The following is a 23,020-nucleotide window of genomic DNA, read 5'->3' on the forward strand; positions in this document are numbered from 1 at the left end:
CTCCCTGTTCTCAAGAATCACTGATATGTAAGATTAAGGCTTTAAAATGTCTTAAATTCATTTTTAAAAAATGTAAGTTTAAACACTTAAGTATGTAAATCATGGCAGGACTATTTAGTTATTTATATTACATGTTTCCTGTCATGCAGAAGTTAGAGTTGGACATCTTCACTGCATTCTATGATTTGAGGCGGTTGCAGCTATCGCTAACTAGCTGCTAATATACACATGTTAGCCAGTTAGCCAGCTGGCTAGCTGGCTAACATTATGGGTCAAGTCCACATTTGTTGCTGTTTACTGGATGATGTTCGTCTTCACCACTGCCTAAGACGAACGGTCTTTGTCACTTTCAATGAACGTATGAAAGTGATAAGACTTTTCATTGAAAATGTTTTTTAAAAGTTTTAAATTTAAGTTGGTGAACCGTGAAGACGCAGCGATCTGGGAGCGCTACAGGCGGGTTGACTTCAACCCTCCTTCGCCACGTTGTTCCTTTCAGAAAAACACATGGAAATGGCTAAACGACAAATTAGCTACGAGACTGTTGTTATCTAAGTTGTTTTTTGGTTTCTAATCTTTTTTAGGTTGTTTTCCTCTAGAAGTCTGAATAAACGTGTGACCCAAAGACGTTGATTTAAAAAAATACAGCTGGAGCTAAATCCTGACTTGCTTTTATTTAAACTCCTGAAGCACAGATGAAGGAAAGTCGTCGTTCTGTGTCTCTGAGGCGAACGCTCCTTGAGGTTTAGCTCCTGTTTACTGGTTTCAGACATGATTTGTTGTCTGTTTGCTCTGAGAGGATGTTGATGATGAGTCAACAGTCCCAGTGTTCATGTTTATCCAAGTTTATTAAAAATGTTTAGCAATCCAGCAAAATCTGACTTTCTGATCATTTACCAAGCCTCTGCTGGTCTAACCGGATGTTTCTGTAACCCTGAAGAATCAGGCGTTCAAGCAGAAAATGCAACCATTAATCCAGTAGTTTGTCTTTTAAATATCCTATGTGTGTTTTGCAGAAGTCCAAACTGTCCAGGGAGCTGTCAGACCTGGTGGTCTACTGCAAGAGCGTCCACTTTCACGGCTTTGAGCACGCTCGCTCTCAGGCCAAGTGCTATGAGATGTCGTCCTTCTCTGAGTCCAAAGCAAAGAAGCTCGCTAAGGACGCAGGTAAGAAGGATTTATTGTAGAAGTTACGACTTTTTAGACAGAACATCGTGCAGGAGCTCAGTGTTCAGGCTGCTGTGTGTTCCTCTTTAGGGTCAGAGTTCGTTCGGTGCAACGCTCGGCAGCTGTGCAGGACGTACCCCAGCGGCTTGAGGACCGACTCGTCCAACTACAACCCTCAGGACATGTGGAACGTGGGCTGCCAGATCGGTATGAGCAAACACCGCCACCTGCTGGTGTCAGCTAAATACTGAACATTTCCTGTGTCATTTAAACATGACTGACTTTCAGTTGAAGGTTTGCATAATGCATCATTTAAATATGGGCAAACTGTCAGTTATTTTAGAAGCTAACCTTTGAGAATCAGATTTGGTTCATCCAGAGAACTTGAATAATTCCCCCGTAAGTCTGACGAGTGGCGGCGTGTCGCCGTTCTGACCTCTGCACAGATCGGCCATTTCTAACGCCACAGTCAAAAACTAACAGAAATAATTTAGTTAATTTAGCATAATTAGCAAGTTAGCCTAGTAGCTAAATACTTAATTGGGTAAATAAATATTTAGCTTGCTGGGTATTTAGTCTGCTAACTAAACAAACCTCAAAATAAATATTTAGCTTACTAACTAAATAATTATTTAGGAAGTTAAATCTGTTGATGCTAACAAGCTGAATATTTTGCGTCACACTAAATATTTAGTTAGCGACCTAAATATTTATCTCTGAGCTAAATATTTAGCTTACTAAATGTGACATTTATAAATGAATGAATTTATAAATATAAAATCGAAGCACAATGTTTCTCTCTTCTGAAAGAAGAGAAAGAATAATCCATATTATTGCTGTTGATTTTTGACTTGGCAGCTTTACAAACGCCACACAAACAGAACTGCTTAACAAACGATTCATTCAGGATGTAAAATGTTTAAATGTGTGCAAAGAAAGTCAGACAGGGATAAATAAAGCTGGGAGTGTTTGCTGAGCAGATGATTCTCTCAGGATCAGAAGATTCCTGAAGCAGAGAATCGTCTCGTCTCTGATTCATTTTTATGTCTGGAAAAATGAAAGTTAATGAATTTATTTTTCTCTCCGTCTCAAAGTGGCTCTGAACTTCCAGACGGCTGGCCTGGAGATGGACCTGAACGACGGCCGCTTCAGGCAGAACGGTTGCTGCGGTTACGTCCTCAAGCCCGACTTCATGAGAGACGCCGACAGCCGCTTCAGTCCGGACCGACCCGAGGACCGGCCGGGCTACAAGCCGGCGCGCCTGTCCATCCAGGTCCAGCTGTTCTCCAGCGCGGGTCAGAGGGTGTTTGGTGGGTCAGGTGAGTCTCCAGGTGACTGTGTGTGTGTGTGTGTGTGTGTCGCGGCAGGTGATCAGCGCGCAGCAGCTGCCCAAGGTCAACCAGAAGGAGGGATCCATCGTGGACCCGCTGGTCAGGGTGGAGATCTACGGCGTCCCTCAGGACCAAACCAGGGAGGAGACCAGCCACATCAACAACAACGGTACGAAACTCACCAGCCCACCTGCAGAACAGCGGGGTGTTCACCTGGCTGCTGACCTCTGACCTCCAGGGTTCAACCCCGTCTGGAACGAGACTCTGAACTTCGTCGTCCACTCGCCTGAGCTGGCGCTGGTCCGCTTCGTGGTGGAGGACCACGACAAAACGTCCAGGAACGACTTCATCGGACAGTTCACACTTCCCTTCACCTGCATCCAGCTAGGTGAGTTCTACGGCAAGCTGTTATCACATAAAATCAGTTTCATCAGGAATGTAATTAGAGACGTTTTGACTAGTAGACACATCTATAACTTAAGCGCCACACAAAGAAAAGGTAAAATGAAATTACTTTTTCATGTAAAGCCATAATTTTACCTGCATAAAGTTATATTGACATTATTCTCCTAGTATTTCAACTTTATTCTCATATGACTTTATTCTCGTAATTTTACGATTATTTTTTCTTAGCGTTGCCCCAATAATATGTTGTAACATTTTGAACATCCTGCATAATAACTTAATATATCTGCATTCACATTTTGTCTAAGAGGAAGAAGTCAAAATAAATTTAATCACATTTTGATGATTAAATCCCTTTCAAGATTTATCAAAATATGTCATCTGAAGAGTCGACATCTGTAATTACAGTTCAGGGTTTCAAATCTAACTGTAATTTGTCAAAATTACATTTTTATAGATCTGAATTAAGAGCCTTTGTGTAAGCCCCACGATGCTGCCACTGAGCTGTCCGAATAGATGCCTGTAGACTTTTGGATTTTCTGCACAAAATAGTCAGATAATGCCACAATAGAGAAAGAAACCAGCATTATGGGACAGAAAGAGACGGCAAATGCAGAAGTCTGCTAATAATTTCTGCTTTTATTCTCTGCCAAGACTCAAAGAATTCACTTAAAACGGCTTTGAGGAGCTAAAAGTGCTGCTGACAGTGAAACATTTCAAAATTGACTTTTCCCCTTTTTTAATTTTAATGTCAAAATGCTGCATCAATCTGTGATGTTTTGACAAACACAATAATTACTCAAAAATATCAATGATGTCATTCTGACTTTCAGATATCTGGAATGTGATTTCACATACTCAGATGAGACCGATTTTATGTCAACACGGTTTGCCATACATTTTGCAGCATCATTATTTGTTTTCAAAATATCTCCAATTTAATTTGCACTACATTTGGCATCATTAATAACTGTCAAAATGTAAATGTATGTGTTGAATCTGATTTTATGATAAACTGGCCTGCCATACCTTCTTTTGTTCCATCCAGGCTACCGTCACATCCACCTGCTGTCTAAAGACGGGACGGCCATCCCTCCGTCCTCCGTCTTCGTTAACGTCAGCGTCTCAGAGCTCACATGAAGGCGTCACGGCGTCTCTGACCTCACAGCTTCACTCCGGTTCATGTTTTAGTGTTTTAGTTGTTTCTAAACTCATAGAAAACTTTCTAATGTTTACTGACTCACCTGCTGGGCAAAATGAGATGAAGGAAAACTCCAGTGTTACTATTTAAGAACAAACAGGTGCATCATTCCAGTCAGACTGAGGTTTAAATTTAGACTTTGACTAGGACATTGCAGCACTTTGATCCTCATCTTTTTCTCCCATTTTGTGGATTGTTGAGGTGTAAAATCAACAACGCAGGACTCAACTTCTGCATTTTATTCTTTTTCTCTGAGAATATTTTGAAGCTTAAAGATCCACGATTAGTTGAAGCAACAGATTTTATCGTTTATTTCACAAGTAAAAACAACAGGAAAGATACTGTAGGAAGTTTAGCTTTTATAAGTTTAAATGAAATATTGTTACATGGACATTGCCATGTTGTGTAGATGATGTATGCTAGGTGCTACAGCGCTAGCTCTGTCCGGCCAGAAGTTTTTTTGTGACTTTAGTAACATTCAACTCTTTGAATCTGAACCTGTTGAAATATAAAGAAAATGAAGATGAGGAGGACCAAGCAGAGGAAGAGCAGAAAGTCATCTGAAAAAGCTGGAGTTTGTGCTGCTGCTGCTTAAGATGCTAACCAAGAAGGATAGCATTAGCTGCTGAGGTTTCTAACTCAGTCTGTTTACGGTTAGCATCAGGATCAAAACATTTTCTCAAATACATTAGAATGTTGTTTTTACAAAGACGCTTCATTGTCACTTTAACCATCCGCTCATATTTCAATTTGTTTTGATTTAGAATTAGCTCCTGCTAATGTTTTTAGCTCTTGCTAATGGTGTTAGCTCCTGCTACTGGTGTTAGCTGTAGCTGAAGTAATAAACAGTAGATCAGAAGCCAGTCCCGTTGGTTTGATATCTCGTGTTAACAGCAGTTTGTCTCAGTTTGGACGTTTCTGTTTTTAGACTCCAGTTGACTATAAACTACCCGCGTCACCGGCCCAGCATGCATTGCAGGTGGTAATAAAGATGTATAAGTTTTGAAGTAGTTATGAATCTTTATTCATTACAGTTTTTAGGTCATTAGGGAAATGACTGTATATTTAGTGGTAGATCCTCTCAGATGTTTTCATGTAGTCTGAACATTTTGCTGCATGTTGAACCTGCCTGAACGAACAGCATCATAACTGGACGACTGTTGGACACGAATGTATAAAATGCCAAATATCAGTGTTATACATATAAAAATAGACCTTATTAAAAACAGTGTTAACTGATGATGTTCTACCTTATGGCTCATTTCTTTGTTCATAAACACAATGTAGGTTTTTTCTCAAATGGAACCCAGAGTCAGCCCATAAATATTCATACATCTCAGGATCTTCACTGGGTTTCTGTGTTTAGTTTTGCTGCTCCGTCTCCTTCAGAAACAGCCTCTTCTTCCCTGGCTGGACGACGCTGCTCCCTGACCGCTGTGGCGTGTGGCGCCCCCTGCAGGGCCTCCTTCAGGGTGAGGATGCTCCGGTCTGAGTCCCGCAGCACGCCCTGCTCCGCCGACTCTTCGGGATGGTGCCTCTGCAGATGTTTGACCACCTGGAACCGCTGCTTGGCTCTGTAAGCGCAGTGACGGCAGGAAAATGGCCGCTGCTCCGTGTGGGACAGGAAGTGATGTCGGAGACCCGCGGGCCACCGGAACGATTTCTGGCACAGTCCACAGGCGTACGCTCGGTCGTCTGTGTGCTTCTTCTGGTGGGTCTTCAGGATGAAGCTGGTTTTAAAGGCTTTGCCACATTTCTCGCAGACATAAGGTCGGAGGTCGCGGTGCTGCGTGTCCCGGTGTGCGCGCAGGGCGTCTGCTCGGTTGGTGCGGTACCCACACTCATCGCAGGGGTATGGTTTCTCCCCTGAAGGATTGAACAACAGATATGTCAGATTACCACTTCATTCTCGTGTTATTACCGTGTTCTCTGGCGTTCGTACCCGTGTGTTTGGTCATGTGGTACTTCAGCTGCGTCGCCCATTTGCATTTGTAGCCGCACTCTGGGCAAAGGTACTTCTTCTCTTCTTGGTGAACTCTCATATGCAGCTTTGGTAGAAATGAGTGAAAAAATTGATGATTCTTATATTGTTTACAGCAAAGCAGATAAATTCAGCCTAAACACACAGCTGACATCATATTAGTGACGTGAAAAACCTGAATGCTGACCTCAGGACAGATCCACATGAAGCAACCGGAGAAACCCCCACAAGCACATCATAAACATTAGCTATGCTAACGCTAAAGTGCAACACCAGCATGCTAGCTAGGAGAAGCATTCTAGTTAGCATGTTGATTAGCTACAACTTTGACTAGGACATTAAGTCCTAGTCAAAGGACTAGGATGTAGCTGCTAGGTTAGCAGCTACATGCTAGGTTAGCATGCAGCTAGCAACATGTAGCATGTTGGTTAGCTACATGCTAGCCACCCTGATTGCTAAGGTGATGCATTCTGGGTACAGAAAAAAACTAATTTCTAAACATCATGCATGGAGAACGAGAGGAGAGGAAACAGAAGTGCTGTGTAAAAAGTCTTCACCTACTTCAAAATAAGAGCGTGAATATAAATGTCTAACTACTTAAAGAAGAGTAGCGCTTTAGAATTTATCTGGAAAAAATAATTTACGAGGAGCTGAGTGCACCAAATGTTTTCGGTGTTAGTAAAAATGCTAACGCGTCCATCGATAAACTAGCTCCATTATTAGCGTTTTAGCGGTTTGAGTATGTAGAGTGCAAATCAATAAGGGCCGATTGGGCAGAACTTCAACCACTAGGTAGCAGCAAACTGCTTCTAAGATGATCCTTGGTATGTGTAGAATTTGCATCAATGGGCATTAGCATAACATAACGAACTCCAGCAGGATTAAGACCAGAAGTGGTTTGAGGAAATTTCACAGTGACAATCTACAGCCTATTTAATACAACAAGAAAGTTGCATTAATTTTGAAATCGGGGTGTTGGTCTCTACCTTCAGCCTGGACGGGTCTGAGCAGGCGTAGCTGCACTGCTCACAGCTGTACGGTTTCTCCCCGGTGTGAATGCGAATGTGCCACGTGATCTTCTGCTTGTTCCGGGTTGCGTACTCGCAGTCTGTGCATTTGTACAAGCGCTTGCTCCCATGCGACCGGAGGTGCTGCTCCAGCACCAACTGATGCCGACAGGCGAACTTGCATGTGCTGCAGCGCAGAGGCTTGTCCTCTGATGACCCCCCCTCATGTTGGCTCAGAAGGTGCTGCGCGAGCAGCGGCCTTGTTTTGGCTGCGAAGGGGCAGAGCTGGCATGGGTGCGCCAGGTGAGTCCTCTGATGAAGGCCGAGGCTTTCTTTAGTCTGAAACTCCTCCTGGCAGGTGCTGCATTTCAGCTCCGGGTGTCTGCTCTGCTGGTGCTGCTTCAGTGTCCCTTCGCTGCTGCATGTAAAGTCACATTTCTTACATGAAAAGCAGGCCTGAAGTTGGTGCGCCCGTTTGCAGTGGTTCCTCAAAGCAATCTCGGAACTAAACCGAGCGTTGCAGTGACTGCAGATGTGCTGCAACTCCCCTGAGTGACACCGGCGGCTGTGACGTCTGACGTCGTCAAGAGCGTAGCCGGCGAAGTCGCACAGCGGGCAGAAGTGTGTGGGCTGTTTGTCGTGGATGCGCAGCTTATGCTGGCGCAGTTTGGACACTGCGCCGAAGGTTTTGTGGCATGCGTCGCAGCTGTGACGGCCGACGCCCGTGTGCAGAGACTCGTGCTCCTCCAGGCGATGGCGTCTGGAGGAGCTGAAGGAGCAGCAGCTGCAGCGATACATCCGAGGCTGCTGGCAGTGCAACTGATCCTCTACTGGATCCTGAAGCTTTTCCTCCTTATGATCAGACAGAATGTGACGGGATAGAAAACGTTTGGATCTGGCTGAATAAGGGCAGCTGGGACACCGGACCTCAAATGGCTGCAGACGGCCTTTCTTGTCGGCCACAGCTCTTCTCTGACTACATCTTAATGCATAGATTGGTCGGTTTTCTCCTGAACTGCCATCATTGGTCCTTCCTACATGGTCCTCCATACTTTTGAGTTTTTCACTCCCTTGTTTGTCTGTTTCAGAAACGATCTGACCTGAAGCCTCTCGGCAGGTCTGGAGGTGTTTTTTAAAGGTTGCCAGCTTGGCTGAGGAAAAGCTGCACAGCTCACATTCAAATTTACCGTCTCTTTTAACATAATGGGCTTTGCTCTGTGATGTTTTAGTTGAAACTTTCTTTGTATTTGCCGTGATTCCACCAGCCTGAGGTTCTGATACGGTGGTTGTTTGGATATGGGCGGTGCACGGTTCTTGTTGATGTTTCAGTTCTGTGGACGTCTCGTTTGCAGAGGACAGAAGTTCAGTCTGATGTGAACTTGTTTCTCTTCGTGGTCGTTCGGATTCTGCCGGCGCTGCAGCAGGATTTCCTGGTGAAGCTGTGTTGGGTGGAGGAGCAGGATGCTGATTTTTAAGGTGGTGATCAAACCTGCGCCTCTGTTTGAATCGCTCCCCACAGGAAGGGCACTCATGTCCCTTCGTCCTGCGGTGACGTCTGCAGTGCTGGTCCAAAGCCGTCTCCTTGCTGGTTACGTAGGAACATTTGTCACAACGGTAAACAGCTTCCGATGGCACCGCCAGCATCTGGACCCGTCCCTCTAGAACCATGGCGTCTGCTTGGTCCTTGTCGTGTTTCCTCAAAGCTTTCAGTCGGACCTCAGAGGGTGACGGGTCGGTTTCCTCGGCTGGAAAAGCAGAACCGATAGTTGAAACTTTATTTGCCCCCTCAGGTGTGAAGGTCCGATCGTCCACAGACTCAACAGATCGACTCGGGTCGGTCGGAGGCTCACTTGCATCTTCTACGTCGCTTTGCTCACCAGGTCCGTCTTGCATTCCTAGATTGTCTTCCTCCAACGAGCTGGCAGGTGTGGACGGGTCTAACACGGTTGACGGCGGTGGGCTTTGGCAGTTTCCGTTCTCATTTCTTGTGTTTTGGTCCGGTAAAGTGGTCAACACCAGAGTGCAGTACTGCTCCGGACTGCTGGCGGATCTTTCAGAAATGGCTTCATGACCAACGAGGGCGAGAACCGAACTGTCGGCAGAGCTTTCTGTGCAGGGATCGGTTCCTGACTGGTTCTGCTGTGTACCAGCAGCTGGTTGTTTGGACTTCCTGTAAAAGTCCTCCATGAACTCTGCTGAGCTCCTCTCCTTTTCCTTCGCTGCGTAGTTCTCCAGCCAGGCTGCATCTCCAGGGACGTAGCCGTGGACCTTCCTCTTGTGCAGGAAGAGGCTGATGCTGCTGTAGGACGAGTAGGAGCAGAGCGCACAGCCAAACTCCTTCAGCTTGGTGTGTTTGCAGTTCTCGTGGTTCTGGAGCGCCTGCCGGTACCAGGTGGTATATGAGCAGTACTTGCACTTATATGCAGCAGACTTCTTCTCCTCTCCAGAGTGTTTGGCCAGCATGTGGTTGCGGAGCTCATACTTGCGCTTGCAGGCGTAAGCGCAGATCTCACACATGAGGGATTTAGGTTGATGTCGTAATTTGTGACTCTTCAGCTGATCCGTTCGGTGACATCGGTAGGAGCACTGATCACAGGAGTATCTGGGAGAGACAGACAAAATCACAGTCAGTAAAACACCAATAATTTGGGTCACCTGACCTTTTACCAGAGAAAAAACATGATGGTTCGTATTTTGAACATGCATTTATAATGCCACAGTTTCAAACTAAAGAAAGAAAGGATATTTTTAAGTGGTTAAATGTTTTTGTTTCCACAATCAAAAAGGATCAGTTGAAAAGTGTGTTTTGTAATTTCTGTGGTTTTGCACCTGAGGTCTCCGGCGTGTTTCCTCATGTGGACGGTCAGGTAATGCTTCCACTTAGTGACGTATCCACACTCGGCACACATGAAGTTCTTGTGCTCAGTGTGAACCAGCATGTGTTTGGAGAGGTACGACTCGTCTCTGCACCTGAACTCACACAAGCTGCACTTGTGAGGTTTCTCACCTGGAGAGAGCAGACAGACGTCACCACGTTTCAGCCGCAGCCAGAGAAACTCTTCCAGTGTCTAAAGTCACACAGTCAGAAAATAACAGCAATAATTTGGATTATTTATCCTGTCCTGTTCAAAAAATGGGGGTTCACTTTTCACCATGTTATTCATTTATATATAAATGTCACAATTTCAAGCTATACAGTTAGTTAGAAAACTAAATATTTAACTTGCTCATGAAATATTTGGGCCAGAGCTAAGTATTAAGTTTGGTGACGAAATATTTAGTTTCAAAATGTGATATTTATAGGTGAATGAGTAACACGGTGGAAGTGGGACTGAAAACCAGGCCAGGTTGTTTGTTCTGAATAATCTCTGCTGGTTTCTGCTGCAGCTTCGCTCCTCCTCACCGCTGTGCATCAGGACGTGTCGCTTCAGGCCGCGTTTATGCGCCGTGACGTAGCTGCACTGAGAGCAGCGGTGGATCTTCTCGTTGGCGTGGAGACGCGCAACGTGCTGCTCGTACTCCACGGGGTTAAAGGTCACAAAGGGGCAAAAGTCACAGCAGAGCTTTTGTAGGCCGGTGTGGCCGAGTCGCCGGTGCTGCAGGAAGACGTTCTTATTGGAGCAGGAGAAGCTGCAGTCTGAGCAGCGGTAGGCCAGGTGGGTCCGGTAGTGATCCTCCATGTCTGCGTCGCATTTGAAGACGGCGCTGCAGGCATGATGACGACACGCCGCCGCTCTGATCCCGTGCTCCTCAGCGGCGTGTCGGATCAGGTCTTTGCTCTGGGAGCTCTGGAAGGAGCAGCCGTCCTGGAAGCAGGCCACCGGCGCCCCGTCCCTCCGGATGTTGTGTGTCTTCATGTGAGCCTTCAGGGCCCGGCTGTGGAGGAAGCTTTGACTGCAGGCGGGACAGAGGAAGCTCTGGCTGCTGTCAGCCTCCTCTGGATGCCTGCTGGCCACGTGGCGCCGGACGGCGTTTCTCTCCACGGCTGAATAATCACACAGGTGGCAGCGGTGGGCCTTCTCGCCGGCCTCCCGCAGGCGGTGTATGCGCAGTTTGCTCTGGCTGGTGAAGAAACAGTCGCAGGTGGGGCACTGGAGGCTCGGGTCGGGGAAGTGCAACCGAAGGTGCTCCTGCAGGTGGGAGCGCATCTTGAAGCAGCGCCGACATTTGGGGCAGGCGTGGGTACGATAAACGTCCTCCGATCCCTCAGAAAGGTAGGCTGGAGGACAAGAACAAACCGGTTCAACAAACAACCCCTCCTCCTCAGAAAGCACGTGGCGACAGTGGAGAGAAACGACTCCTTTAAATGTGAAGACGCCTCCAGCAGAACCAGGGTCAGTATGAGTGACCCCACCTCCTGGGGTTTACCTGCAGGTGGCGCTGAAGCGTTGGGGTTGTTTTTCTCCACCGGTTGTTTCCCTGCCGGTGATCGGCTCCGGCTCCCTAAAGAGACGCAACGTTTTCAGGATGAAGAAGAAGAAGAACAATCAGCCTCTGCTGTTCTGGAGGAGACGCCTCCTCCAGGTGTTTACCTGGACCGGTCCGGACCGGCAGCTTTGGACAGCGGTGGGAGACGGACGTGGACATGTCCGAGACGTTCTGTCCACATTTATCACAGACATGTTGCACCGCCTCCATCATGCCTGAAAAACACAAAAAGCTTCAACAAATCCTCATTTCCTTATAATTGAAATTAATAATCTAAATTTGGAAAAATATCTTTGAATCTTTTTGAAAATGAATCTTTTTAAACATTTTTTTATTATTTATTTTCAGTAGAGCCCCGGATGTTTTGTTTACTTCAGCCTTTTATCAATGACAGAGAAATTTTATGCTCTTTTTAACCAAGTTCAAGTATCCACATTAACAGCAGAAAACTGGAGATTTGCCTAGGAGCAGTGACTCAAGAAGAGTAGGGATTCAAAAAATAAAATAAAAAATAATAGACAAAAGTCCTAAAACATAATCTGCACAAAAAACCAGATTCATCTGTTATCCTTCTACTGTCTGCTTGAAGTTTCGTTTGAAATAACAGGAAGTAGCTTCTACCATGAAGGAAAGGGCCGAGACGTGACCAATCATCAGTAAAGCAAGGTGGAGGCTGTGTCATGGGTTGGTCACACATTTTCACCCAGTAGTGTGGGGTTTCTAGGAAACAACTGACATTTTAGCATGAAAGGAATCCTAAACTGTCATGAACTCCCAAAATAAAACCGTGTTTCATTGATCCATATAAAGTTTTCTGGTTGCATGTTTGAACAAAGTCCTGCTTTTTGTCCAGTTTTCCCTCTGGAATATAAAGAAATGAGGGTCGAACCAAGACTTTTGCACAGTTCTACATCATTATGAGTTGCAAGCCGCTGTTACAGAAGGAGCAGATCTGTGTAACGGTAACAGAGCTGCTGCAACAACAGATAATAAACAGATTTATAGTCAAATAAGTCGGAAGCCAAACCTCCTGCCTGAGCTCTCACCCTCACTGTCCGCCTGACAAACAAAAGATCAACATTCAGGTTTCGGTTCTCATCGCCTCCTCTCGTTTCTGGACTCGTTTCTGTTGTTGTTAATCTAAATCCCTGATTACAAGCAGACTGGCCTGCTGCGAGCCTTTATTTACTCATTATAGTATGAGTAAATAGCCCGACCGTTATCACTAACTTAGCCTAGGTTAGCTAGCTGCTAATGAGGCGGTGCTGAAGTTAGCTTCCGATTTGTTACTTCAGCAACGTCAAATGTTCACACAGCGGTAAAAATGTAAAAATCAAATTTTTTATTTTAAGCCTAAAAAATATAATTAATTTGGTGTTCTTAGATTTCATCACAAAACAGGCTAAGATTACATACTACGTATTTGATTATTACATAAATGTAGATTCATTTGCAATCTGATAGGTTCAGTTCTAACTTCCTCCTGACATGAACAAGGCACTTAACTAATAGTTCCCTACAGATAAATATATCAGTGTATTAATAAACTAATGTTTGTGGGTATGACTGGGTGAAAGTGATTTTAATTCATTTACTTAATATAATTTCAGCCCATATTACTATTTTTTATTAATCAAATAATACATTGGTATTTGAGTGGGAACAAAAGCAGGTATTTTGCGTGAGATTTTCTTTTTGTGTTTCCATAGTAAGTAGATATTCTGCAAAGATTAGAAACAGTGGTCTGAATAATCTGGAACCAGGTTCAGTCCAGGTTTAACTTGTGTAAAAAATGTATTTAAAGTGGAGTAAAAACCCAAAATAAGAAGTGAAATTTATCTTTGTTATTTTCACAAATGGAATAAAAGTTTGACAAATAACAAGGAATCGTTAAATAATCCAGGTGTTGTACTAGAACTGAAGATAATCCCGATTACATACAAAGTTGTAATCATTTAATGGAGCTTCGAATCGGAAGCTAACTTCAGTGCCGATTATCTGAACACCGGAACATACAATGATGGGTATTGGTGGATAGACGGAATGTTTTTCCGGTAGCACAGGAAGTGTAGTAAAGGTCGCTGCATCACATGGATCCTACGGGCAGCCGTGGATTTTACATTCATTGAGTTAAAACTCTGGTTCTAGGAGGGGACGCGGGACCAGCATCATGCCGCTATCGGACTTCCTGGACGGCCTGAAGGACAACCCGTACTTCGGTGCTGGGTTCGGACTGGTCGGGGTCGGGACAGCGCTGGCCGTGGCCAGAAAGGGAGCCCAGGTGGGCATGGTGTTTTTCCGAAGGAACTACATGATCACCCTGGAGGTTCCCAGCAGGGACAAGAGCTACCACTGGCTGCTGAGCTGGATCACCAAGCACGCCACTCACACGCAGCACCTCAGCGTGGAAACTTCCTACATGGCACACGAGAGCGGACGGGTCCACACGCAGTTCGACTTCCACCCGAGTCCAGGGAACCACATCATCTGGTGAGGAAAACCTCCAGCTCCGTTCAGTTAAACTTTGTTGCGCATCTAAACTGGATTTTACGGCTGCATGCTGCCTTCAAGTACACCTCGTTAATTTAACCATCGTATCGGTTGCGAGACTTCGCAGCTATCTTGTTCATATAATGCTGATGTGTACTAATTGTAGTAGAATCTATCAATTTCAAATAGCTATTTAAGTATATTATCTACAATATGTTATTTATTATAGTATATTTTATATACAAAGTGTCCTCGAATGGAAGCGCGACCGTAAGAACAACTATAGAAGCGCAACGATTTTAAAAGGTATGTTTCTGAATTGTTGATTGTGTGACTGCAGTGTTTTAATATGCGGTCACACGATATTTATTGACAACATTTGTGTAGTTAAATCATTTTGACCTTGTTTTGTATAACCTCTTTCTTTTTAGCAAGAAACATTCCTTATGGTCCAGAGACAACGGATGAAAAATAGGGTTTTGGCTAATTCTGGCCCATTTACAAAAATGTTAATGACTGTGCAAATAAATTAATACATTTCAAATAAACACACAGCCATATCAGTATTTGATATAAAGATGTCAGCTGGATGTGATCCACCTGGTGTCCAGGTACGGCAGGAAGTGGATCCGGGTGGAGCGGACCAGGGAGAAGCAGATGCTGAATCTGCAGACCGGGACTCCGTGGGAGTCCATCACCTTCACCGCTCTGGGCAGAGACCGGCAGATCTTCTTCAACATCCTGCAGGAAGGTACACAGGAAAACTCTCAGCCTTTAATTAGGCCTGCTGAAAACGATTATTTTAGTAATCTACCAATTATTCTGACGATTAATTGAATAAAAATCCAATTAATCGATCATACGTCACTTTCAGAAAAAAAAAACTAAAAACATAAAGTAAAAAAAATCATATTGTATATACAGCATTAAAGTTCAAATGTTTTGACTTAAACACTTTTTTTCATTTCATAAAACATAATGTATAAAACAAATTTAGCTCATTCTTCCTCCGTATAAGTTAGGAATGGTTTTAAAGAAGCAACATTTGTGTATGTGACATTTGGCTAACAGAATGTTATTTATGTCGTCGTCGATGTTTTGGTCATTAATAAAAACACCAAATTTAACCTCTTATATTCGGCAAATGAACTCAGATGGACTGGTGAAGATCCAGTCAAAAGGATCCAAACCTGCGTCTCATGAAGTAATTATTCGGATAAATTTAGTTTAACTTTTATTTTGGAGGCGACAGTCAGAGCTGAATGTGTTGGTGTTGTGATGGTGTCATGCAGCGCGGGAGCTGGCGCTGAAGCAGGAGGAGGGACGCACCGTCATGTACACGGCCATGGGCGGTGAGTGGAGGCCCTTCGGGTTTCCACGGCGACGCCGGCCCCTCAGCTCCGTGGTGCTGGAGGCCGGCGTGGCCGAGCGCTTGGTGGACGACGTGAAGGATTTCATCGGAAACCCACGCTGGTACACGGACAGAGGTGAAGGACCGGTTCTGGTGTCGGGCGGTGCCGACCCGTCCAGGTCGGGTTCCAGGTTCTGATCCCGTCTGTGTGTGTTCAGGGATTCCCTACAGGAGAGGGTACCTGCTGTTCGGGCCCCCAGGATGCGGGAAGAGCAGCTTCATGTGAGTCGTCCTGCCGCGGCGTGTCGGTGTGAACGCTCCCGCGGTTCTGACCCGGTCCGGTTCTGTTGCAGCACGGCGCTGGCCGGCGAGTTGGGCTACAGCATCTGCCTGATGAGCCTGAGCGACCGGACGCTGTCAGACGACCGGCTCAACCACCTGCTGAGCGTGGCGCCGCAGCAGAGCATCATCCTGCTGGAGGACGTGGACGCCGCCTTCGTCAGCCGGGAGCTGCTGCCCAACGAGAGTGAGAGCCGAGCAGAACCGGCCGACCCGACCAGAACCGGAACGCTGACCGGTTCTCCTCCTCTCTTCCAGACCCGCTGGCCTACCAGGGAATGGGCCGCCTGACCTTCAGCGGCCTGCTGAACTCGCTGGACGGAGTCGCTTCGTCTGAGGCCAGAATCGTCTTCATGACCACCAACTTCATCGACAGGTGCAATATTGATTATTGATCAACGATTATTGATTAAAAACAGTCTTGATTCAAAGGAAATATTTCCCATTGCTCAATGATAAAAAATCTCTCTTAAAAAGTCTCGTTGACCTTTGACCCACAGTTAAAATTTCCACTTTTTGCCCCTGAGGTCCAAAACAATGCGTCTCATAATTTGTGAATAAAATTTTTATTTTTTTCCATTTTCACCACAAAAACTGCTTCAGACCTCAACATAAAATTACAGTAAAATCTTTTATTTTCTGTTTTATATATATTTTTCTTTTTTCATGAGAAAACTTTTTCTAAAGAGTTAGCTGCAAAGGAGATAATATGCAATGATTTTATTACATATCTGATTGATTTTATGCATTTATTTTTTTAAATACTTTTTAACCTTAATTATTTAATATAAAGGATGCTACTTGTAGCTTAACATTTCATTATTTTCCAATGTGTGGCATTTAATTTAAATAAATGCCACACTCTTGCTCTCCCAGGTTGGACCCGGCGCTGATCCGGCCCGGCCGGGTCGACCTGAAGCAGTACATCGGTCACTGCACCGCCTGGCAGCTGGCCCAGATGTTCCGACGGTTCTACCCGGACCAGCCGCCGTCGGAAGGAGATCGCTTCGCTAAGCTAGCGTTAGCTGTGCATACGGAGATCAGCGCCGCTCAGGTCCAAGGACACTTCCTGCTGCACAAAATGGATCCAGCAGGATCCATAGACGATGTGGCCCAAATACGAGGATGATGGATCGGAACCGGACTCGGACCAAACAGAATAAAGACTTTATTTAACAGGAAGCCTCTAGTTTATTAAGAACAACAATAAACCAAAGTTGGTTAGATATACAGTTTGTTTTATGTGATATTTCTTTGTAAAAAACTGCCTGTTTCCTGACCCGAAGTTCCTAAATATTGGAGTAAAAAAGGTATTTTTTGGTTATCTGGGAATGTTTTATTCCACCTGCAGTTGTCTCGTAAAATATTTTGAAAAAAAGTTACGTATTTTAAGATGTTTTGCTGCAGATTCTGTGCTGAAATCTTTCTTTATATGCAAACAATGTGAATCAAAATGAAAAACAGCCAGTTACTTGAACGTTCACTGGCTTAAAAACATAATGAGATTGAACCACTTTGTAATTTAAACTTTCTTCAGGAGATCGTTGTTCTTATTTCAACAGTCAGTTGAATGTGCAGTGGCAGCTGCTCCCAGAAATAACAATGAAATACATATAAGCCAGTTTTCTCTACCTAAATGTAATCTGTATTATTTCCACATTTCCACCAACTAGCTCTTCAGCAGTGAAATTAGCGCTATAGAGGTGAAGCTGTGAAGCTAAATATCCTAAATAAATGTCTTGTTACTGGGGACATTTGGCCAATCAGCATCGCTGACCTTAATGTTCGCTCCGCCATAAATGCAGGAAAGTCTTTGGTTACCATGGTGATAAATAGATAATGACGGCAGGTAGATGAGGAGAAGCTCAGACTGAATTCTCCATCGAATCGGAACAGAGGATTTTCAAGATGGACGCTAAACTACAGGTTCTGTTTTCTGCGTGTTATTAGTTTCAGCTTCCATGTTGCCGTTTACTCTGTTGGATCTGCAGCTACACCGACATGCTAACACCGTTAGCCTAACGGTTAGCTCACTTCCTCGTATCTTCTTCTGAAAATACGAGGAATACTCGTACTTCATAGCTTAAGTACTAGGGATAAAATGGTTTGTTTTTAGAAAATCTGCATTTTTAAAAGTGTACAGCTTTTGAACATGCAGAACCAGTTCCTTTCTAAGAGCCGGAATCCCAATAAAGGAAAATGATCATAGCAGGACCAGTTTAGCTCTGTTGTTGAAATACTGTCCAGAAACAGCCAACATTTCATTTTCAGGATCAGAGCCTCTGAATAAAAAATAATTAGACTTTTTCTCAAAAGATTTTAGTCAAGAAAAAAAAAAGAATTTCTGTTTTAAAAAAGTCAGAAATTGTAAAAAAGTTTTTTTCTCATTAGTCCTAATCGTCCACCGTATTTCCATAAGCTTTGCTCAGCTCATTTTGAAGTCTGATTAAAAAGTCAGACTTATTAGAAGTAATCATTTTGAAATGCAAGTCCAAATTCTGTAAAAAAAAAAAAAAAAAATTCTCAGGAAAAAAAAAATTCATTCTGTGAAAAAAGTTTGAATTTTTAGAAAAAAAAAAAATTAAAGAGAGCATTCTGTGAATTTTTTTTCTCATTGGCCCTAATCCTCTGTATTTCCACAAGCTTTGCTCAGTTTATTCTGAATTATGATAATGTCGGAAAAAAATCAGAATTTTATGAAAAAAAATCAGAATTCTGAGATTAAAATGATCATTTGAAAAAATAAAAATCACTTTTTTTCTCATTGGTCTTAATGCTCTTCCATATCTCCTTAATCTTTGCTGTATCATGACTCCCCCTGCAGGTCTGGAGCCGCAGGTTGCAGCCCTCTGCCAGAACTCTGGTTCTCCGTGTCGACAGGTCGGTTCTGGTTCAGCAGTGAACTGTGGACTCAAGCGAGCGGCTCGGCTCCTCCCAATGCGTGTTCACATTGAGCAGAAATGGCTGCCTGGTTGTTACGGAGCGCTACCTGTGGGATCTGCAGCCTGCGGCTGAAGCTCAGCGGCGGTGCGCTGCGGTGGAGCTCCTCTGCCCTGCAGGAGAAGCTGCGGTCGGTGCAGGACCTGCCACAGATCAGCACCCTGGAGATGCTGTACCGGGTTCTGGTCCAGGGCTACTTCTCCTCTCTGCACGCGCTGCAGGTCAGTCAGAACAGAGATCTGGGTTAAATGTCCAGCTGTCAGTTACAACCCATCATGTTTTATAATTAATCTCTATTTTCTGGTGTAACTGACCAACCTGCACCTTATTTATTTAGGTCTGGGTGTGTTAAACAGAAAACGTGACCTTTGATCTCACAGATAAGAGCTGAACTTCAGGAAAACATGGCTGCAAATGTATATTTCTTTATTAATAGCATCAGAGCAGCTCTGCTTTGTTATTGTGTGTTAATGCTGCATGTAACCATGTTGTTCTGTCTGAAGATCTATGAGAAGCAGCTGTATGGACCCATTTATAAAAACGGACGCAACGGGGTGTCAGTGAGCAGCGCTGAGCTGCTGGAGGAGCTGGTCCGGAAGGACGACAAGTTTCCCACCAGAGGAGACATGGCTCTGTGGACGGAGTACCGCGAGATGAGAGGCCTGGGCTACGGACCCCTCACAGAGTAAACACCGTTCACTTCCTGTTCCTTTACCCGGTGGAACGCTGCAGACAGGGTGGTCTGTCATCAGTCAGCTTCTAACATTAGTCTGGTTGATCATGAGACCAATCTTGGCAGAAGTGGTGGAGTTCATCTGAACTTGATGGTTTCCAGTCAGAAACAAAACAGATTGTTTGTTGGAGCACCAAATTTTAACCACACAGCTGTTGATTAAGGGTACAGCCACACCTGATAGTCCAGTTTCAGGTTCGATTGGGGACTGAAGTTTGAACATCTGAACCGTTTGAGCAACCTGTTCCCCTCCTCGCCTCTGGGGGCGCTGTACCAAGAACCACTAAACCAAAAACCTCTGAAGAAGACAATGAGAGCAACTTTCTTTTTCTAGAAATGTAAACAAAAATGGAGTGCCATCAAATTTTAGTGGTTGGAGGATTTCTCTTTTGTCGTAAAGGACCACAACTCATTTTCCTACTAACGCTACGCTAGCACGTTTGTCTTGGTTGTATTTGCCCAGAATGCCCTGCATTGTAGTACACTTCCTGTTTTTGGTCCGCTTGGTATTTACATATGCATTCACCAAAGAATAAAGCCTGCTGTAGAGATTGGAGCTTCATACACGGTGAACAGGGAATGGGCCTTAAGACACAGCCCTGAGGTACCTCAGATATAAGTGGAAATGTTGTAGGTCCCAGGTGGAGGGACAGGCGTGCAGATCCAAATAACCTGTTTTAACAGGAGAAACGAGTGAGCCACAGGAGAGCTGGTAGCTCTCATCCGAATTTATTCCAGGTTATAATAATAAAGTCATTGTACAACTTTGAAAAATTGTGACAATACATTCACACTTCTACTAGAACTTCTATAGCACATCAGCTGATTACTATATCAGGAATTGTAAATTAATGCACATTACAGACAGCTATATAAAACATATCCATTCTTTACGTACCACCTGAGGAAATCCTCTGAGCAGCTAACCGAGAACTTATAAACTAACTATAATGACAAAACAAAATAACACAAACCAAATACACCGGGGACCAATGTCACGATACGCTTAACAAAACAATATTTTTGCACGGGAGCTGCTGAACCAATTCAGGAAACACTGCGAACCCACTGATGTCCGGCGCAGCGTGGATCACGGCCTCCCAAAGCCAACACGCGCCTGCCTCATGCCGACATTCAGACTCGACACCCCACCACATTTATCCCGGCATTAAATGTCCCAAACATATCTGAATAACGTTAACAATCATGTCTATTACATATCAGCTTTCCGCTTAAACCCGAACCAACCTGTTTTATCAGGAGAAACGAGTGAGCCACAGGAGGCGGTGTTGCTGCGCTGGTAGCTCTCATCCTAGTGGAGGGGAGCTTCCTCGACACAGAAATGTTGCACCGTCAGTCTCGTAATGTCCCCCTTCTGCCATCTAGCGGCACATTTGTGTTACTGCGTGACATTACTCCAAAAATTTCAAAACGGGGTCAAATCCTAAACTAAAATCACAATTAAACCAAACAAATATGACCACACTTTGTGGGGGTCACAGAAACAGGTCACTATCGAGGAAAAACTGAGATTTAAAAACGATCAACTTGAAAAATACATATGAGTAATGCCGAAATAGAGGCAATAGAGGTCTAAGCTATTACATAATGCAGGCTCATAGAATATAAATAGCCTACTGGTAAGGCAAAGGAACTGTTCAACAAAATGATTGAACCTAAAAAGTCTAAGTGAACCTGATCGATTGATCCAGAGAGGCCAGCTTCAAACCAATCATTTTCCTAAAAGCTCATGAAACTTTTCTGATGGAATCTGATCAGCTGTTTGTGCTGCCAGGGAAGGGGAGCGCTGGTACAAGCTGAGGGCGGTTCTCAACAAGCGGATGCTTCATCCCAGGGATTCAGCTCAGTACGACGGGGTGATCAACGTCGTGGTGACGGACTTCATCGAACGGATAAAACATCTGCGTCGCTGCAGTCCAACAGGCGACCTGGTTCCTGACATCGCCAACAAATTATACCTGTTTTCACTGGAAGGTGTGTGCCATCAGTGTCCATAAGTAACGAGTCTCTGAGAACAGATTTTATTTGCTTTCGATTATTTAAGTTTTCCCTCTTAGGTGTTTCCTCCGTACTGTTTGAGACGAGGCTCGGCTGTCTGAAAGAGGAGATTCCTGCCGGTACCCAGGAGTTCATCACCTCCGTCAATCAGATGTTTTCCTACTCCATTCCTGTGGCGATCTTCCCAAAGTGGACCCGCAGCCTGCTCCCTTACTGGCGGCGCTACATCGCCAGCTGGGACGGCATCTTCAGCTTTGGTGAGCTGCTGAAGCTTTAGAAGCGAGCCAGTGGCCTAAACCAACATCGTCCAACCAACTGGTGATAAATTTGCACTGAAATATGATAGATGCAAAAAGCTAAGTAGCTAGCAAGAGTACATTAGCAGCTAGTTAGCTTCAGCCACAACCGCCTCCAATCACAGATCGCAATGAAGATTTCTGTGCCTGACAGAAAAGGCCCGAAAGGTTAACTGGCATTTTTTTTATGAATTTGAGACATTTTAAGATTTATTAACTTTTGGTTTTCTTTCAGGTTGGTGCTACCTCATCCACTGTAACCGACTTACTGCTTTCAGCTTCACTGTTCCACCTGCTGCTAATTGTTCCACTTACCTCCATGTCTCTACTCTCACTGAAGACCACAATGTCATCTGCAAACATCATAACCCGTAGTCTCCTGTGATAGCACTGCTTTTGTGTCTTTGATATAATCCCATCTCTAACTATATCGCATTTACCAAAAATGCTAGAAGCTCTGTGATCAAATGGAAGATATTGCGTCTTGTTTGAAGAAGTTTGCTAAGCTGAGCGGGTGTTGGAGACAACTGCAGCAAAATTAAACTGTGGGGTCGTCTCTATTTTATCAACTTCTGTTATTTAAGGTAAAACTTTGATCGACAAGAAGATGGAGGACATTCAGCAGCGAGTGGACAACGACCAGAATGTGGAGGATGAATATCTGACGTACCTCCTGTCAAACTCTCAGCTGAGCATCAAAGATATCTACGCCAGCGTGACGGAGCTGCTGTTAGCCGGAGTGGACACGGTACTTGACTCATTCCTACGATAATAAAACCCAAACCTGTTTGTATTGCAGGGTTTGGGATTCTGACTAACTAGATTCACAATCCAGTTAGATTCTGGTTTATCTGCACAGTGATTTAATTGTGTCTTTGTTTCTGTTTGAAAGACATCCAACACCCTGACCTGGACTTTGTACCAGCTGTCCAGGAACCCAGAAATCCAGGACAGACTTTATGAGGAGGTTTCCTCTCTGGTACCGGCGGACCGGGTCCCCAGCGCCGCAGAGGTCACTGCGATGCCGTTTTTACGAGCCGTGATCAAGGAAACTCTGAGGTCAGACAGCATGGACAGGCTTTGGTGTTAACTACCTGCAGCCTGTTTATAATCTTAACTTATTTTTTACAGGATGTACCCTGTTATTCCCATAAATTCAAGGATCATAAAAGAAAAGCCTGTTGCTGTTGGTGGATATCAGTTTCCAGAAAATGTGGGTCTGGTTTTTGCTTTGTAATCCAATAAAGTACATTTTCTCCAGATTTAGTTTTTGTTCACTGGAAGATTAGATCTAATTTATAGTTGAGATCAGAACAATAGAAAACAGGATTG

At 44.4% G+C, this 23,020-nt stretch overlaps 4 protein-coding genes across 9 annotated transcripts in view; 3 read left to right on the plus strand and 1 right to left on the minus strand.

The window, feature by feature from the left end:
* The window catches only part of LOC103138198 (1-phosphatidylinositol 4,5-bisphosphate phosphodiesterase delta-4), a 22,287-nt gene extending 16,944 nt beyond the window's left edge, over window positions 1–5,343 (plus strand). The window contains exons 17-22 of the mRNA XM_016671574.1: window positions 983–1,167; window positions 1,258–1,374; window positions 2,262–2,440; window positions 2,535–2,667; window positions 2,737–2,886; window positions 3,952–5,343. Coding sequence (XP_016527060.1) covers window positions 983–1,167; window positions 1,258–1,374; window positions 2,262–2,440; window positions 2,535–2,667; window positions 2,737–2,886; window positions 3,952–4,043 — 856 coding nt within the window. The 3' untranslated portion in view covers window positions 4,044–5,343. The remainder of the gene's footprint in view (window positions 1–982; window positions 1,168–1,257; window positions 1,375–2,261; window positions 2,441–2,534; window positions 2,668–2,736; window positions 2,887–3,951) is intronic.
* On the minus strand, window positions 5,109–12,796 carry znf142 (zinc finger protein 142). 6 transcript variants are annotated; one of them, XR_001662137.1, is made up of 9 exons: window positions 12,567–12,796; window positions 11,625–11,735; window positions 11,461–11,535; window positions 10,496–11,311; window positions 9,922–10,099; window positions 7,072–9,694; window positions 6,047–6,152; window positions 5,355–5,970; window positions 5,109–5,261 (listed from the first exon to the last, which is right to left on the minus strand). XR_001662137.1 is itself a non-coding variant. In XM_016671598.1 (9 exons), exons 2-9 carry the CDS (start codon window positions 11,731–11,733, stop codon window positions 5,450–5,452), a joined length of 4,398 nt encoding a protein of 1,465 aa, XP_016527084.1. In that variant the 5' UTR covers window positions 11,734–11,735; window positions 12,567–12,796; the 3' UTR covers window positions 5,109–5,449. The 6 variants fall into 6 exon arrangements, 5 of the variants coding, with proteins under 5 accessions (XP_016527084.1, XP_007552296.1, XP_016527081.1 ...); XM_016671598.1 differs by having other exon boundaries at window positions 5,109–5,970; window positions 7,072–7,831; window positions 7,862–9,694; XM_007552234.2 differs by having other exon boundaries at window positions 5,109–5,970.
* A 401-nt stretch (window positions 12,797–13,197) lies between these two features.
* On the plus strand, window positions 13,198–17,021 carry bcs1l (BC1 (ubiquinol-cytochrome c reductase) synthesis-like). The gene is made up of 7 exons (XM_007552238.2): window positions 13,198–14,010; window positions 14,622–14,761; window positions 15,303–15,497; window positions 15,580–15,643; window positions 15,715–15,887; window positions 15,959–16,076; window positions 16,577–17,021. Exons 1-7 carry the CDS (start codon window positions 13,691–13,693, stop codon window positions 16,827–16,829), a joined length of 1,263 nt encoding a protein of 420 aa, XP_007552300.1. The 5' UTR covers window positions 13,198–13,690; the 3' UTR covers window positions 16,830–17,021.
* A 1,249-nt stretch (window positions 17,022–18,270) lies between these two features.
* Window positions 18,271–23,020, plus strand: part of cyp27a1.1 (cytochrome P450, family 27, subfamily A, polypeptide 1.1) — an 18,161-nt gene continuing 13,411 nt past the window's right edge. Inside the window, exons 1-7 of the mRNA XM_016671607.1 lie at window positions 18,271–18,861; window positions 19,144–19,325; window positions 21,169–21,368; window positions 21,452–21,649; window positions 22,273–22,436; window positions 22,581–22,747; window positions 22,820–22,901. Of these exons, the coding sequence (XP_016527093.1) occupies window positions 18,661–18,861; window positions 19,144–19,325; window positions 21,169–21,368; window positions 21,452–21,649; window positions 22,273–22,436; window positions 22,581–22,747; window positions 22,820–22,901 (1,194 nt within the window). The 5' untranslated portion in view covers window positions 18,271–18,660. The remainder of the gene's footprint in view (window positions 18,862–19,143; window positions 19,326–21,168; window positions 21,369–21,451; window positions 21,650–22,272; window positions 22,437–22,580; window positions 22,748–22,819; window positions 22,902–23,020) is intronic.

This window comes from Poecilia formosa, unplaced genomic scaffold (assembly GCF_000485575.1).
Source record: "Poecilia formosa unplaced genomic scaffold, Poecilia_formosa-5.1.2 Scaffold47, whole genome shotgun sequence".
Classification (NCBI taxonomy): domain Eukaryota; kingdom Metazoa; phylum Chordata; class Actinopteri; order Cyprinodontiformes; family Poeciliidae; genus Poecilia; species Poecilia formosa.